The sequence below is a fragment of the Onychostoma macrolepis genome, chromosome 21 (assembly GCF_012432095.1).
Source record: "Onychostoma macrolepis isolate SWU-2019 chromosome 21, ASM1243209v1, whole genome shotgun sequence".
Taxonomy (NCBI): Eukaryota; Metazoa; Chordata; class Actinopteri; order Cypriniformes; family Cyprinidae; genus Onychostoma; species Onychostoma macrolepis.
In genome coordinates this window covers 30721421-30737209 of record NC_081175.1, presented here as the reverse complement: position 1 = coordinate 30737209, position 15789 = coordinate 30721421, and the positions used below count along the sequence as shown (strand labels likewise).

General features: G+C 38.9%; 1 protein-coding gene across 2 annotated transcripts; it reads left to right on the top strand.

The window, feature by feature from the left end:
- The first annotated feature begins 7858 nt into the window (after positions 1 to 7858).
- On the top strand, positions 7859 to 14785 carry klf4 (Kruppel like factor 4). 2 transcript variants are annotated; one of them, XM_058759225.1, is made up of 5 exons: positions 7859 to 8446; positions 8567 to 8705; positions 10007 to 10817; positions 12251 to 12415; positions 12801 to 14785. In XM_058759225.1, exons 1-5 carry the CDS (start codon positions 8442 to 8444, stop codon positions 12974 to 12976), a joined length of 1296 nt encoding a protein of 431 aa, XP_058615208.1. In that variant the 5' UTR covers positions 7859 to 8441; the 3' UTR covers positions 12977 to 14785. The 2 variants fall into 2 exon arrangements, with proteins under 2 accessions (XP_058615208.1, XP_058615209.1); XM_058759226.1 differs by having other exon boundaries at positions 7868 to 8446; positions 8567 to 8690.
- Positions 14786 to 15789: the final 1004 nt, after the last annotated feature.

The window sequence follows — 15789 nt, the reverse complement described above, 5'->3', positions numbered from 1 at the left end:
TGAAGTTCTGAGCAATGCATATTACTAATTAAAAATTAGGTTTTGATATATTTACGGTAGGAAATTTACAAAATATCTTCATGGAACATGATCTTTACTTAATATCCTAATGGTTTTGGCATAAAAGATGTATAATTTTGACCCATACAATGTATTGTTGGCTATTGCTACAAATATAGCTGTGCTGCTTATGACTGCTTTTGTGCTGCAGGGACACATGTGTCATCTATTGGGGTTTTCAATAATCTCTGCTCATTATTGTCCCATTTAGTTCCACAGGAGAACAAACCAATGACCAAAAAACTGATGACGATGAAAACTTCAAACCCAAGACAGTAAACTCAATCAGGAATCTCCACCAATGGTCGCTGTACTGCTATCTCAAAGAGAAAATGCGTTAAATGACAACAAATAGATGTTCAATTAAAGTGTCTTGGTTGGACTGCTCTGGAAACAAAGCCCAATCCAAAGACAAAAAAAGGATATGACAAATTTGTTCTGTGTGACAGCGCAACATGCTCTCTCACAGTTGTTTTTATTTCTTGAACAGAGCAGTTCTTTCAGAAGTATTTTTCCCACAACTTTTCTCCACATTCCTGCCAAACTCTCTTTCCATTCAGAGTTTCGTTTAAACTCTTTGGACTGTAATACGGCTGGTTAAGCCAAACCGTAGTCAAGCCTTGCCTCACGTTACTGTCCGGGGTTTAGAGGTGGTTCTTTACCGAGATCAGGGCAAATGTTCTGTATAAGTTCTCATAGTAGAGTTGGTAAAAGGTGATCCACTGGCACTCCTTATATATACCCAAACCTAGCCTCAAAATGAATAACTGGAAAAAGAGCACGTTTCTATCGTTTTCCCCGAGAGAGTCGGAGGGAACCCACACCTACCGGCGCTCCAAAATCTGACAGTAATTATGGACTGGATTCCAGAGCATTAGAATGACAAACTCCATCTATGTAAATGCATTTCTGAAGTTTTGTTCTGGGGTCCGTCACCAAAATATAAAGAGAAATGGTAAAGGCCTTCTTTTTTTTTAGCTTTTGAAGGGCCACTCACCTGTACGACACACATGACTCGCTGTAGTGTGTCCTCAATCAACTTGTGCAGAACACACTGGAATTATAGTGTGTCCTCAATCGTGAGTGTTGAAAATACATCCAAATGCACCCGGATGGTTTAGTATACTAACTCGAAGTGCAGATCCATGCCAATATTGCTCACAACCCACTGGACGAAGAGTCAGTCTACAAACGTGAAACGTGAATATAAGCATATTGCATAGAACTTTCCCTTATTGTAGCATGCTAAATATGAAGTTTATTCAACTGATGTGTGAATTTGCACCAAGCTAAACGTGACTAAAAATCAAACTTGAACTAAAATCAGTTTCATATCAAAACACGTTTGAAAAAATACGAATTCAAATGAAAAAAGGGCTGTTTCATGATGTTATTTTTTTATATGTATTTTGAATTTACTATTATTATTATTAATAGTGTATTCAAAACATAAGTCCTGAAATGTGACAGCATTTCCCGTTGTTGTCCATATTCACTGTGATGTCGGATTTTGCATGGTTAAAAATCTAGTGTGATTTGCCCTGGAAAATCACGTCTAAAATACACAAGCTGCTCATTTCCAACATATAAAAAACATTCAAGACACTACATCAAAACAACATGGCAGAAATACAGACTGATGAAGAAGACAGTATGAAAAAGGGAATGAAAGCAAGAGCAGTACACAGAAATGTGACAGAAACGTCTCAGTCACATCATGAATATCGGAAAGTTTGAAACACCCTTAAAAATACAGCGTCTACAGCTGGCCAAGCATCATCATCCAACATAAACAGCAGTTTACCAAGCATTACATCATTTGAGTGCAAATCACAGACAATGTGTGGACGCAACGATCTACATCGACGTCAGATTCTAGCAGGGTAGAGTTGGGGGAATCCCAGAGAAAGTGCTCGCCTGTCTGGAGGACGGGGAGAGGTTTACATTAAGAGCTTACGTCTCAAATTCATTTCCAGAGACCCGGCGGTCCCTTAATTCCCTGAAAGTTGCACTGGTTTGAACATTATTTCATCACTTTGCTTCTCAGCCATCTGGAGTGAATCCAGAATCAGCCTGCGCTCAGCCATTAGACCCTAATCAAGCAGAGCCTCGTCACACGTGAAAATATACGCTCGCACAAATCACGCCCGAAACATCTCAGTGACTCTAGGAGCGATCATTGAGCAATAGTGTTGTTTATGCACTTTGAGAAAATAAATCTGCACTGTGAAAAAAAATTCTGTAAAATTTACGGTAAAAAAACTGGCAGCTGCGGTTGACAGAATTTTACCATAAAAAATACGGTAGCAACATTTTAGGGTTTACCAATTTAACTTAAATTTACAATTAAAAAATTTCATTTACTGATATAATGTTAATAATATACCAACCCGTTTTGTTCCTTTGTAATACACTGATAACCATCAAAATCACATATATATATATATATGTAGAAGGTGCACAGTGTCATTCTCACAAACACTAAAGACCATCATGGTGACACATATAAAACTGAAAAATGCAATAAACAATAATTTAGCAACATTAGATGTAATATACAACCCTAATACACATAACTGATAATAAAAAAAATAAGAAGAAACATAGTTATTTCAAAGAAAAAACATCAAATTTAAAATATAACGCAGGGAATTCTGAGAACGACAACTTGAAGTTTTTCACTGTAAATTATACATTATTTTTCACTTCCAAAAACTGTATTTTACCGTAAAAAATATGCAATAATTTAGCAGCACTATATGTAACATACAACCCTAATAAACATAACTGATAAAAAAAAAAAAACTAAAAAAAAAAACTAAGAAGAAACAGTTATTTCAAAGAAAAAAACATCAAATTTGAAATATAACGCAGGGAATTCTGGGAACTTCAACTTACAGTTTTTCACTGTAAATTATACATTATTTTTCACTTCCAAAAACTGTATTTTACCGTAAAATGACATGAAATGTCTATTACAGTTTTTCACCGTATATAGTAGGGGAAGTTACCGTTAACCATTTAACAGGTTTTTACTGTGAAATATTACGTTCTCTCCGTCTGATTCACATTTCCTCTCTCTGCCCTGGTCAGCCGGCAGACTCAGACCAAAGCCATGACGTCTGCTCGTGAGTAAGTGTAATGTTTGCTAAAAGCAGAGAAGGAGCAATTTGGAGCCTCTTGGGACGCGGTGGTCTCTCTGTGTGTTACGCTTTCTGTGTCCACGCAAAAGGAGAAACCAAAATGTTGTTTCAGCCCACACAAAGGGGGATTTGTTTAACATAAACTATAAAAATGACTAAATTAAATCTCCTCTTTGACTGCTCATCAAGAAGAGATTAAACCTTCAGCATCTGCCCTGAAACAAAGAGGCCCAAAAACCTCCAAATGCTTTATAAGCATTTTATCTCTGCTGCTGCTTCTCCTCAGAATTATCATTTGAAAATAGACTCTTTCAGGTCTCAAGAGACTTAAACAGTTCTCAATTATGTTATTTAAATTCAACTAGCTTGCTTGCTAGTTATTTGATAAACCTGCCATTGTATACAGTGTTGAAGGAAATGCATTACTTTTTCAAATTTACAATAAAATATCTGAGTTAGGGTTAGGGTTAGTTACTTTTTCAAATAAGTGAGGCAAGTTACTTTGTTTTCCCATTCATTGACTGACAGCTCTCGGGAGTAAATGCAGAGGCGTTTCCTTCAGACCGAGGCTTATTAATTTCACTTTTGGTGTGAAAGGGCCCTAACAATAAAAAAAAATATAACCTTTGCGGTTTTTGTTATTAAAAATAAATAAGCAAGCCCAGCCCAGGTGACAAAAAGTAACACAATAGTAACAATGCTTTACTTTCCATAAAAAGTAACAAAGTAACACAATTATGTAATTGTAATGCATTACTTTGAAAAGTATCTTTCCCTAACGCTGACTGTATATTATGTTATATTGTCTGATCTGATCATCATCAGTCTGTCTGGAATGACATGAAGAACCAGAACAAACTGAGACTAAATCCAGAAGAATCTCACTGGATTATTACAATGTTTGAAAATGTAAACTAATATTTCCTGACACACTACAGCAAAAGATAGAAATAACTGACTTAAAACCAGTTTTAGCTGCTGATAATACTAGTGTTCTGGTCATTTTGGCCACCGCTGTATATACACAGATGAAATTATTGCTGCTGGGGTCTTTTCTGGGTGACTTAAGAGAAAATCTAAAATTTTATCTTTATTCTAGACAAAGATTAAACGGAGAAAATAGTGTATACAGCACATGATAAAAGATCCACTGCATTTGCTTATGTGTGAATATCACTGTTCTCAAAAAACAAAAAGACAAGCGTAAACAAGACAGTGACAGTGAATAGAACAGTATATACAGCAAAGGAAATTGTATTTAAATTTAAAACATTCATACACTCGTGCTGTACCCTTATTTACCCCCAAAAGTACCTTAAAGAAGTACTTTTTGAAAGGGTACCACCTGAGTAATTTTTTTCCTGAGAAGTGTATCTACAGAAATCGCCGTCTCACTCACACACACACACACACACACACACACACACTCCAAGTGCTCAGGCTCATGGATCGTGTGTGAATGTGTGGTGCAGTTCAGCTTTCCCAGCTTTTTAGAGGTTTCTAATCCTGGAGAAGCCCAGTGACATCACCCCGGTCCAAAGTCTGCCCGCTCTCACTGCGTCGCACCCAAGCCGTGCTGAAGGGGTTAAATCCGCTCGCAGAGACCTGGGCTTCGAGCCTGGATCTCGCCCTCTGTCGTATTTCTGTGACTGGGCCACTGCGTCATGTGACCAGGAAGCGTGGCTCCTGTCCACTTCCCCTGCTGGCTGAAGGGAACATTGTTAGCGAGTGGGCGGCGCTGGGCCGCTCTTACACACTGGGTTAAAAATAACCAGCATATTTAAGGCCGAGGAGGAATCCCTTCAAACTCAGAGGCGGCGCAGACTGCCTCGCGACAGGAGCTCACGCCTGCTCCTTCCTAATTCTTTTCCCTCTTTATTTGGCAGATCGGACGAGTCGATGCAACTGTCTAAACTCGGCGTAAACACGCTGAGGAATCTGTATCAAAGAACATGGTGTTTAGTTCACCCTTGCTATTGTAATGGCAGAAAATCTTGACATGCAACTGTGAAACTTGCATCTCGTTTACTTTTTTTTTTAAAAACAACAAAAAAAAAACACACACACGGCTCAATACATACTGTACACTCTTAAAAATAAAGGTGCTTTACGATGCCAACCTCTAAAAAAATTTAATAAAATACCCAAATTGTGTTAGTTTTTGCTTAAAACAAGAAAAAATCTCTGCCAATGGGGCAAGAAAAATAATCTTGTTTGGCCTTTGATTTAAGATTATTTTTCTTACCTCACTGGCAGATATTTTTGTTTGTTTTAGGCAAAAACTAACAAAATTTGGATAGTATTTTCAGAAAACTAACAAAATATCTTTAGTCATTTTATTTGTCAAGTAAATGCATCCTGATTCAAGAATTCTTAGATATTTATACTAGAAAACAAGACAAAAATACTAAGGAAGAACATCATTTTTTGCAGTGTAAAGAACCTTTAACATCTGAAGAACCTTCCTGTTTCACAAAAGGCTCTTTGTGGTGAAAGAAGGTTCTTCAGATTATAAAAAGGTAAGAAAGAGATGGTTCTTTGTAGAACCTAAAATGGATCTTTTATGGCATCGCTGTGAAGAACCTTTGAAGCACCTTTATTTTTAAGAGCGTACACACACATAGAGTCCATTGTGTTTTTCACTCGTCTCTGACATCTTGCTCTGTTTCTCCTTAAACAGTGTTTATCTTGGCGGCTTTCTTTTAACCTACCATTAAATAGCACTATTCCCAACTCTCACCCGTTTGAGTCTCAGTTTGTACAGTTCAACGGCTTCTATAGAATCACACCTGACCTTCAGCTGTGAAGATCTTTATATACCCAAACATTAAACTGACTGAAGCTTTAACAATCCCATCAATACCCAAACTGCCCGGTAAGACCAGAATCAGATATATGGAAGCATGAGTGTGTAGAATGAAAATGAAAGCACAAATACAGAGCTGATGAAAGAAGAGTTTAGACGTTCGAGGAAAAAGTTCCTAAAGAGTTCCTGGAGCATAAATGGATAGAACTGATCCAGACCGAACAATGATTCGTGTAAAACATATTTTGTATCGTGGAAATTAATCTTTACACTCCACCACATGCAAATTTACACAAGCGTCAGAAGAGGGGAGATCACCTGTTTATTTAAATATCTCGTTTGCATTTTGATTCCTGGATATAAAGAGTCTGTCAAGATTTTCCCACAGGTACAGAGCACTAAGACAATCAATTTTTGATTGTAATTCATAAGTCATCATATCAGAAAGTGATGCCAAGGAAAGGAAACCGTAATCGTATCATTCCTTTGCAAGGAAGGGTGAATAAACAACAGATGACATCAAGATTGCATCTAGATAAACACACACCTGTTAAAACATCTCACCTGCAAGCCTAAAGTTTCTCTAAACCAAAATAGCTTTGTTGTCATAAAAACAAAGAAGCAAGTGTATCTCTACGCTCAGACCGGAAAATCAAGATGCCACTTTTCACTAAATAAAAACATCCACCACCACAATCCTGAACATTACACACAAAAGAATCTGGATGCACTGCAAGAAAACAGTAGCAAATCAACAGACTTATCTACCCGAGCTATTAATCATTATGATATAGGAACAAGTATTGTGGGAAGGTTTGAGCGTGAGAATGTGTGTGTGCGTGCATTTGTGTGTTAAAGAGCTACATTCAGTGTATTCTGTGGCTAAATGATGGCCTGCTGTTGACAGAGCCAAACGAACAAGATCCTGATGTAACAGGATGGTCTCAGAGCTCGTGTTTGCTCACCATACAAAGATGATTGTAGACACTGCGGAGGCACTATTACAGAAACCAGTTTATTTAGAAGCCGCCTCTTAATACACTGCACTAACCTAATGGCTCACAGCACTAAAATGTTTTTAGCATTAAAACAAAATGATATCTTGCACTGTTCATATTTCTTATGAGCAAAAGACATATAGACTGGAAATACAGACAAAGAAGAGTTAGTGGAGCGAACATTAATATAAATGAAATATCGGAACGGCATTGGGTCTGCTATCCTTCGTGGCTGTTTTACTAAAGTTAGATATGGAGGTCCGTTTCTGCTACGCAATAAAAATAAATACATTTAAAAGGTAATTGTGACTTCTTATCTGACTTTTTTGCCTCGCAATTCTGAGTTACTCACAAGAAAAAAATCAGAGTTGCCAGGTAAGAAGCTGCAATGACCTTTATTTTTTATTCCGGGGAGAAATTCGCTCAGAATTTTGAGAAAAGAGTCCAAATTTTAAGATGGTGAGAAAAAAAGTTTGATTTCTGAGTTCTCACAATTTTGAGATATATAAGGCTTCCAAAGGTAGAACTGATACAAACAATGCATTTATTTATTTTTTTATTAGCAAATAAAAATTGCAAACTGAAAATGCAAAGTTATTAAAATAACTCAAAAAACAACACAGAAGTGAAAATGCTGACATTTAAACAAAGCAGCTGCTGTTTCCAGCAAAAGCCTGTAGTAATATGACAGATCAACAGAAGATTTTACTCATAATGAACGAATGAATGAGAGGCAAGGCTTTTCATCACAGAGAAATCCTACACATTTCTGGCTGCCTTTGTTCTGTGCCTTAGGTATAAGAAATGATTAGCGTTAATTACAGACACGCCTCAGAGTCAGGACTGTGGGAGCAGCTCTCGGTTGCGAACACGGTGTTCAAACTCCTCGATAACTCGCTCCAGGAGCAGGTGTCACTGGAAGCACGCGCGCAATAACGCTGCTTTTGTGCCCCAATACTTGTATTCGATAGAGGAGAAAAACAAATCGTGACTTTTCACCCATGGTTTTCTCACTCGAGTCTGTTGATCCCGGTTGCTAACACGCACATGTTTGTGTGGATACAAAATACCGGCCCGGTGCCAGATTTTTTGGTTCCCTCCTCTCTCCTGATGACGTCACGAGGTGTATTTTTTTTTGCGGTTGCCGTGCAACGAGAGGCGTGTCCGGGGTTTAAGAACTAGGCGAGGAAAGCCCTGCGTGCATCTGACGAATCACTCCAGTCCAGACACCGGAGAGCTCGCGCGTCGCTGAGAGGGAGATATAGGGAATCCCCGAGTGTCGCCGTAACGACACCGAGCAGAAGCTGGTTTTAATGGCCGGTTCCTCCAGCATGGCACGGGGACGCGTTTGATGCGCTCTTTGCACCGCGCTCGCAGTATTAACGACTATAATAAAGACTCCCATCAAGGGCTGACTGGACGCGACTGGAACTCATGAGGTGCGTTTTGCACTTGGAGATTTCCATCACTTTTTCTTTTGGCTTTGATGTGTCCGGTAGTTTTCCCAGACCAGCGTGACTAAAGGATTATTTTATTTTTTTGCGCTTTTTCAATTGCAGGCAGCCACCGAGTGAGTTTGATAGCATGGCACTGAGCGGCACGCTTTTGCCGTCTATTTCTACCTTTGCGAGCGACGCAGATGTGAAGCACAAGGCAATGACGGGACCTGGAACTGCCAGTTTAGTGAGTATCAAACAGGTGATTATCGGTCACCGATCCGTTACCGCGCACATTCATCGCTGTTTCGGATTATGTCATCGGCTCGCAGTTATTCCTCCAGCAGCGCTGCCGCGGCAGGGGCGTGAACCGTTCACTATAGTAATGTGACCCTGGAGCGCAAAACCAGTCATAAGGGTCATTTTTTTATATATTGAGATTTATACATCATCTGAAAGCTGAACAGATTAGCTTTGCATTGATGTATGGTTTGTTAGGATCGGATGATATTTGGCTGAGATACAACTATTTGAAAATCTGGAATCTGAGGGAGCAAAAAAACTAAAATATTGAGAAAATCGCCTTTAAAGTTGTTCAAATGAAGTTCTTAGCAATGCAGATTACTAATCAAAAATGTACTAAATTTTCAGAAATTTAAAAAATATCTTTACTTAATATCCTAATGATTTTTTGGCATAAAAGAAAAATGGATAATTTTGACCCATGCGATGTGTTGTTGGTTATTGCTACAAATATACCTGTGCTGCTTATGACTGCTTTTGTAATATTCTTTACTATGCACTGATTACAATATATCTAGCAGTGTGCACTCTCTTTCAGGCACCATAGTTGGAAACATAAAAACAATGCAGCATGACGGGGTCTTTTAAGAATTCATAATAACATCAGAGGCCAAGTTGTATCTAGAAATAATTTGTGTTGAAGACAAGAAAAAGGACGCATTTTAATTGCAATCAACATGTCAAAGATAGAAACTATTACTGAAATTATAATGGTTTCCACTAAAATACCAATACAAACAATCAACTTTTAACCATTAAAGCCATTAAACAGTAGTTTTCCGTAGTGTGTTTTGGCACATATTCCATTTGGATTTAGTGGTTTTAACAAGCCAGCAATAGAAGGTGACCGATTACCAGTAGACACCCACAGAGACCATTATAGTTTCCATTAAAACCAATACAAGTCCCATTATAACCAGTAAAACCATTACATATTTTGTGATGGTGTCTATTTGAAGAGTTCAGATGCAAAAGCCTCTAAGTGCCATCTGAAAAGTTCATAAAATGTGCATTTTTATCAGGTTTAGGTTCAGTAATTTTACTCTAATGGCAATGTATACATCCTTTTCTATGCAATTAAAGTGAAATAACTAAACCCAAACATAGGAGCCTGATAAAAATGCTCATTTTAGAATACAAATTCAGACGGCACTTAGAGTAGTTATTGATCTTGACACACTTTTGATGATTATGTCTTTGAGAGACTTACCTTGTCTTGTTCCCTCTTCCCTATATATGTCTGTGTGCGTTTGGAATAAGAGATGGAAGGAGGAGATGTCTTACCTGAAACGCCCCTGCATGTCTACAGGTGGGACCTGCACTGACCAGGACGTCCCTTACGCAATGACCAAGAATGAGCCAGAAGACTTGTTGGACTATGATTTTATCCTGTCGAACACCATGCTTCAACAACAACAACAACAACAACTACTACTACAACAACAACAACAACAGCAGCAGCAAGAAGCCTCAGTGGCCAGCACCTCCAGAACTCTTCCGCCTTCCCCTACCTCCTACTCCTATCCGATGCCCTCTCCTCAGGGCCAAGACTCCAGCATGTTGTACAACATCCCGGACATCAACGACGTATCTCCCTCGGGAGGTTTTGTCGCCGAATTGATGAGGCCAGAGCTGGATCCTGCATATCTTCAGCCCACGAGCCTCCACGGAAAATTTGTGGTGAAGACCACCATGGACATGGCCGATTACAGCCAAGGGCTTAGTAAGGGAGGCTCAATGTCGGACTCTTCTTCCTTCCTCCTTGCATGTCCTATAAAGCAGGAGCATGAGAGTCCTAGCCCTTGCACCATCACCCGACCGATGGATCTCCAACTGGGGGTGAACTCGCGGCCAGGAGTCGGCCAGAGACCGCTGCTGGAGCCTCACGGTTTCAACACGGCGCGAGGGGCCATGGGGCCCAGTCGCTCTTCCACTTCCTCTCTGTCTCCAGATGAGCATCCTCAAGCTCAGGTTCTGGGGCCCCCTCCGATCTCCCTGGCCCCGGGATATCACCCCTCGCCGGGTTATTCTGGCTTTCCGCAGCCTCCCGCCCAGTCAATGCAGTACCAAGGTCAGTCACGACTCAAACTCTTCATTTATGTTATACCATACCTTACCTTACCTTTACAGGGGTCATGAACTGCCAGTTTTTAGTTTGTACTTTTCTCTGAGGCCCACTTATAATGTTATCAAGATTTTTACATCAAAAAACATCATTTAGAAGTAATAGTCTATTTTCTGTCCTGTTTTAACCCCCCTCATCAGAACGCTCTGTTTGAATAGGCGTGGCAGATTGTAGACTCGGAAGTAAACGCCTACTGCTGTGATTGGCTAACAGTTGTGTGTGTTTGACAGTGTACATTCCTCATAGATGGACGCTGCTGTGATTTAGGTCAAATACGCATAAATAACTCAATACACATCAAACGATGTGTAAGAAGAGACAAAGTAATAGTGATCATTTAATAAAAACAGTTACTCACACTTGTGAGTTGCGACATAACTGTCGGATCCAATATAGTCGACAGCATCGTCTTTTAGTTTCAATCTTTCTAAAAATCCCGCATCGAATTGTGCCTTGTCTGTAAACGAATTTGTGGTAAAATGAAGTGAGTTCTTACTGATGTGATCTGGATCATCAAGTTCATTCACTCTTTCCTAACGTTGGGATCAGAAAGAAGGCAGCGCAAACACTTGGAACTGCACGGGCGTCTTGTTGTCTACAGAGCATCTGTATCGTTTGGTTTCAGCGTGTGTTCGCCTCTTTTGTTATTAATCTACATGTGTGAATCAATGGGTGGGGATAAATAGGCAGTGCTGTATAATTGTGGGTGGGGCTAAACAGGCAGTGATGTATAATTGTGGGCGGGGCTAAACAGGCAGTGCTGTATAATCGGTGGGTGGGGCTAAACGGGCAGTAATTTATAATTGTGGGCGGGGCTAAACAGGCAGTGATGTATAATCGTGGGCGGGGCTAAACAGGCAGTGCTGTGTAATCGGTGGGTGTGGCTAAACAGGCAGTAATTTATAATTGTGGGTGGGGCTAAACAGGCAGTGATGTATAATCATGGGTGGGGCTAAACAGGCAGTGCTGTATAATCGGTGGGTGGGGCTAAACAGGCAGCGCTGTATAATCGGTGGGCGGGGCTAAACAGGCAGTGCTATATAATCATGGGCGGGGCTAAACAGGCAGTGCTGTAGAAGAAGGCATTGATCTTTTTCTGTGGAAGCGGTGCTTATTCACACTATTTCATCATTAAGTATAACATTCCACAAGGTGTCATTTTGGCAATCTGTCTTCAATATAAACTGTTTTTAGACTAACGAGAAAGTTTTGAGTTCTGAAACTTACAGGATGTTTTTATGTTTTTAGTGACCTCTTACGTGTCAAAAGATCAAGGGAATTTTGGTTTCTCAGTTCATGACCCCTTTAAAGATGACTTGTAGAGTCATTCATTTCTGCCTCAGTGACACTAACGCTACGGGCTCTTTACTCTTCGGCAGAGCTGATTTCTCCAGCCGAGTGTTTGCCTGAAGAGTCCAAGCCCAAGCGGGGTCGGCGCTCCTGGCCGAGGAAGCGAATAGCGACGCACATGTGCGACTACGCAGGCTGTGGCAAAACGTACACCAAGAGCTCCCATCTCAAAGCCCACCACAGGACTCACACAGGTCAGTGTTTGTAGCATGCGATGGCATCTGAGCGGGCCCTTTTTCTGTTGTGTGCATGTGCTTTAATATCAATCTAACACGCCCTAACACGGCACTGCAACTGCCAAGCGCATTGTCTGATAGCGACTAGAGACGTATACAGTATACAGTTGGCAGGTGGTTTTATCTGCTATTCAGACAGCAGGTTGATACTGATCCCTGCTGAAATAAAACCACAAGCCTGTCCGACTTCCCCTTCTATTCAATCAACGCAGGGATGAGCAACATTTGAATTGTTGTCTCCCACTCTCTAACGGCTTTCTCTAATGTGAGCAAAGTGTGCTTGATTGTTCTCGTTTGGTCCTCAGGGTGAATTGCTAACTGTTGCGTGTGTCTGTGTGTTTAGGAGAAAAGCCTTATCACTGTGACTGGGAGGGATGTGGCTGGAAATTTGCCCGTTCGGACGAGCTCACGAGGCATTATAGGAAGCACACGGGCCATCGGCCGTTTCAGTGCCAGAAATGCGACAGAGCCTTTTCCCGGTCCGATCACCTCGCGCTGCACATGAAACGGCATCTATAACCGAGATTGGAAGACCCCCCAAAAAAGTGAAGATACTTGTGGACTAGCAAACCACGTGTTGCCTTTAAACAAGAGTCAACGAAACTAGAGCTCCATGACAAGCTGTGTTCTCCACAGCATCAGGGTTGGGACCTTTTTTGTGTTTGTTTTGTTTATTTTTTACGGTGGCCGAGAGAGCTCAACGCACTGCAAATGAAAAAACTCCTGCAAATTAAGAAAACATCTTCATCAGTTTGACAACACAGGCGCTGCAAATGCTCACAACTCAAATAAATAAAGAAATGCGCTGCAAATATAAATATTAGTGCTGCCAAACGATTAATTGCAAGTAATGTAAACGCGTGTTTACATAATATATGAGTGTGTACTGTGTATATTTATTATGTATATATAAATACAAATGCATGTATATATTTAAGATGTTATGTTTATATATTAAATATATTTATATTAATGCTGTCAAACGATTAATTGTGATTAATCCCATCCAAAATAAATTTTTTGTTTACATAATAAATGTGTGTATACTGTGTATATTTATTGTGTATATATATATATAAATACACGCATTCAGTATATATTTTGAAAATATTTCTATGTATATATTTATATTCATATCAAAATATTTTAAATGTATAGACATACCATATTTTTCTTAAATATATACATGCGTGTGTGTGTATTTATATATATATATACATAATAAATATACACAGTACACACACATATATTTGGAAACAAAGAATTTTTATTTTGGATGCGATTAATCACGATTAATCGGTTGACAGCACTAAATATAATATATATGTATATACATGTAAATATTTTCAAAATATAGTCTGTATGTGTGTATTTATATATACATAATAAATAAACACAGCACACACACATATATTATGTAAACAAAAACTTTTATTTTGGACGCGATTAATCGTTTGACAGCACTAATAAATATATAACAGTTAATTTTAATTTTGTTGAGGTATAACCAAATACGTTTCTGTATTTGGTTGGGTTTTGAGTTTTTGCAGCGTGTTTTGTATTTGTTTGTGTTGCCAGTATTTGCAGCGTGTTGTCATTTTTTTTCTGAAGTAGTTTTTTCTGCGCTGGTTTCTGCGCGTTGAGCTCTCTCGGCCGCCGTCATTTTTCCCTTTTTGTCGTTGTCTTCCAACATGCTGGCGATTCCCCGTCCGTTTCATGCACACTGGGACAATACTGGAACGTGCGTCTACTTACCGACAAAACTTGGAGATGCCAAGTGCCAAACACAAGACTGGAAATATAAGAATATCAGGGATAATCAATGGAAACAATAGAATATATGTATTAAAGAGGCCTTTAATCGACCTACATTCCATCACGCGATCCTCAAAACACTGATCCGTCTTATGGATTGTTTTTTTATTGCTCTCTCTAAAGCCATTAATTTCAGGTACAGAATAATTTATAAGTGTGTTACAAGATGGTGCTGAGTATAGCCAGGTGTATTCAGTAAGGTACCAAAGATAAAAGTGGATTTTAATTGAAGTCTGTGAGACTCGGGGGCGAACGCATGACCTCTCCTTGGTGATGGCAATCTAAACTGCACTGTGGTTGCAAGGTGCAATAATTTTGATATGTAAGACGCTCATATTTTTGTATAAGACACAAAAAAATAACTCTGAACAAAGTTTTTTGTTTATAGTCAGATTCGTGTAATATAATCTTAAGTTTTGTACATTTGTAAATACTTTTTCATTAAGGTTTTTGTATTTTATGTATGAATGCAATCCAGTAATAAAAATAAAAAATAAAATGTATGTGAATTGACTCTATTTTTTTTATTCAGTAAACTATGCATGAATAATGTGTGATTTCATCTATTGTTCTATTTGCTTGCGTGTTTAACAACATGTCCAAACATTTGCATGGATTAAGCTGCATTCAGGCATGATCAGGTTTTTCTGCCAGTCTTAAGTTGCTAATTGCCATCTGTTTAGCAGCAGGTGTGATTAAAGAGTGTACACTTTCTTATTCATTCCTCTATAGAATGAGTTTCAGTCTGATTTTCTTTCGCTACATGCATTAAGTGACCTGCCTTAATATTTGTCATTGTGCATCACCGTTTAAAAAAAAAAAATACCGCTCAATTAAAAAAGATGATTCACTGGTATATCATGGTATTAGATTGGAGACATAATTTCCCAGGCTATAAGTATTTTTATTTTTTTAATGCTGATTTTTATAAAAGAAAGTAGAGCAACCATGTTCTCTTAATTTCAACATTTGACTCAAATGTTTCAACAATGCAATGGGACTCTCTTGATCTAAGTTTTATACCAGTTTTAAACTAAACTGATCTATTAAATCTCTTACACACATAACTCTATTATTCACTATAGAATGAACTCATTTGAACTACTTTACATGCATACTGTAAATATACATAATTTACATCTGCCTTACACCGTGGTTATACAAATCAAACTGACCTATTCAAAAACATTCAGAAGTTGCTCCATTTAACCTGTATTAAATAAACAGACTGAACTTTGTCCTCTCTTCACCTGTAACACAACATTATGAGCTGTGCAACAGAGAAGTGAAGTGTGTCCAAGTACAGTGGATATCATTCAAAATGATCTTTATTGGCATGTTTTGGATTTTTGAAGACAAGCCAAACGTTCCTGTTAACAGTCCCTAACTTGCCGATGTGCTGTTTTTATGACTTAATTAGATCCACTCTTTCTCATCAACATGTTGAGGGAAAGTAATAATAAAGTATAGACTCGTGATCTGATTAATCAAGGCCAGCTTTAGTTTATGAGCATGTG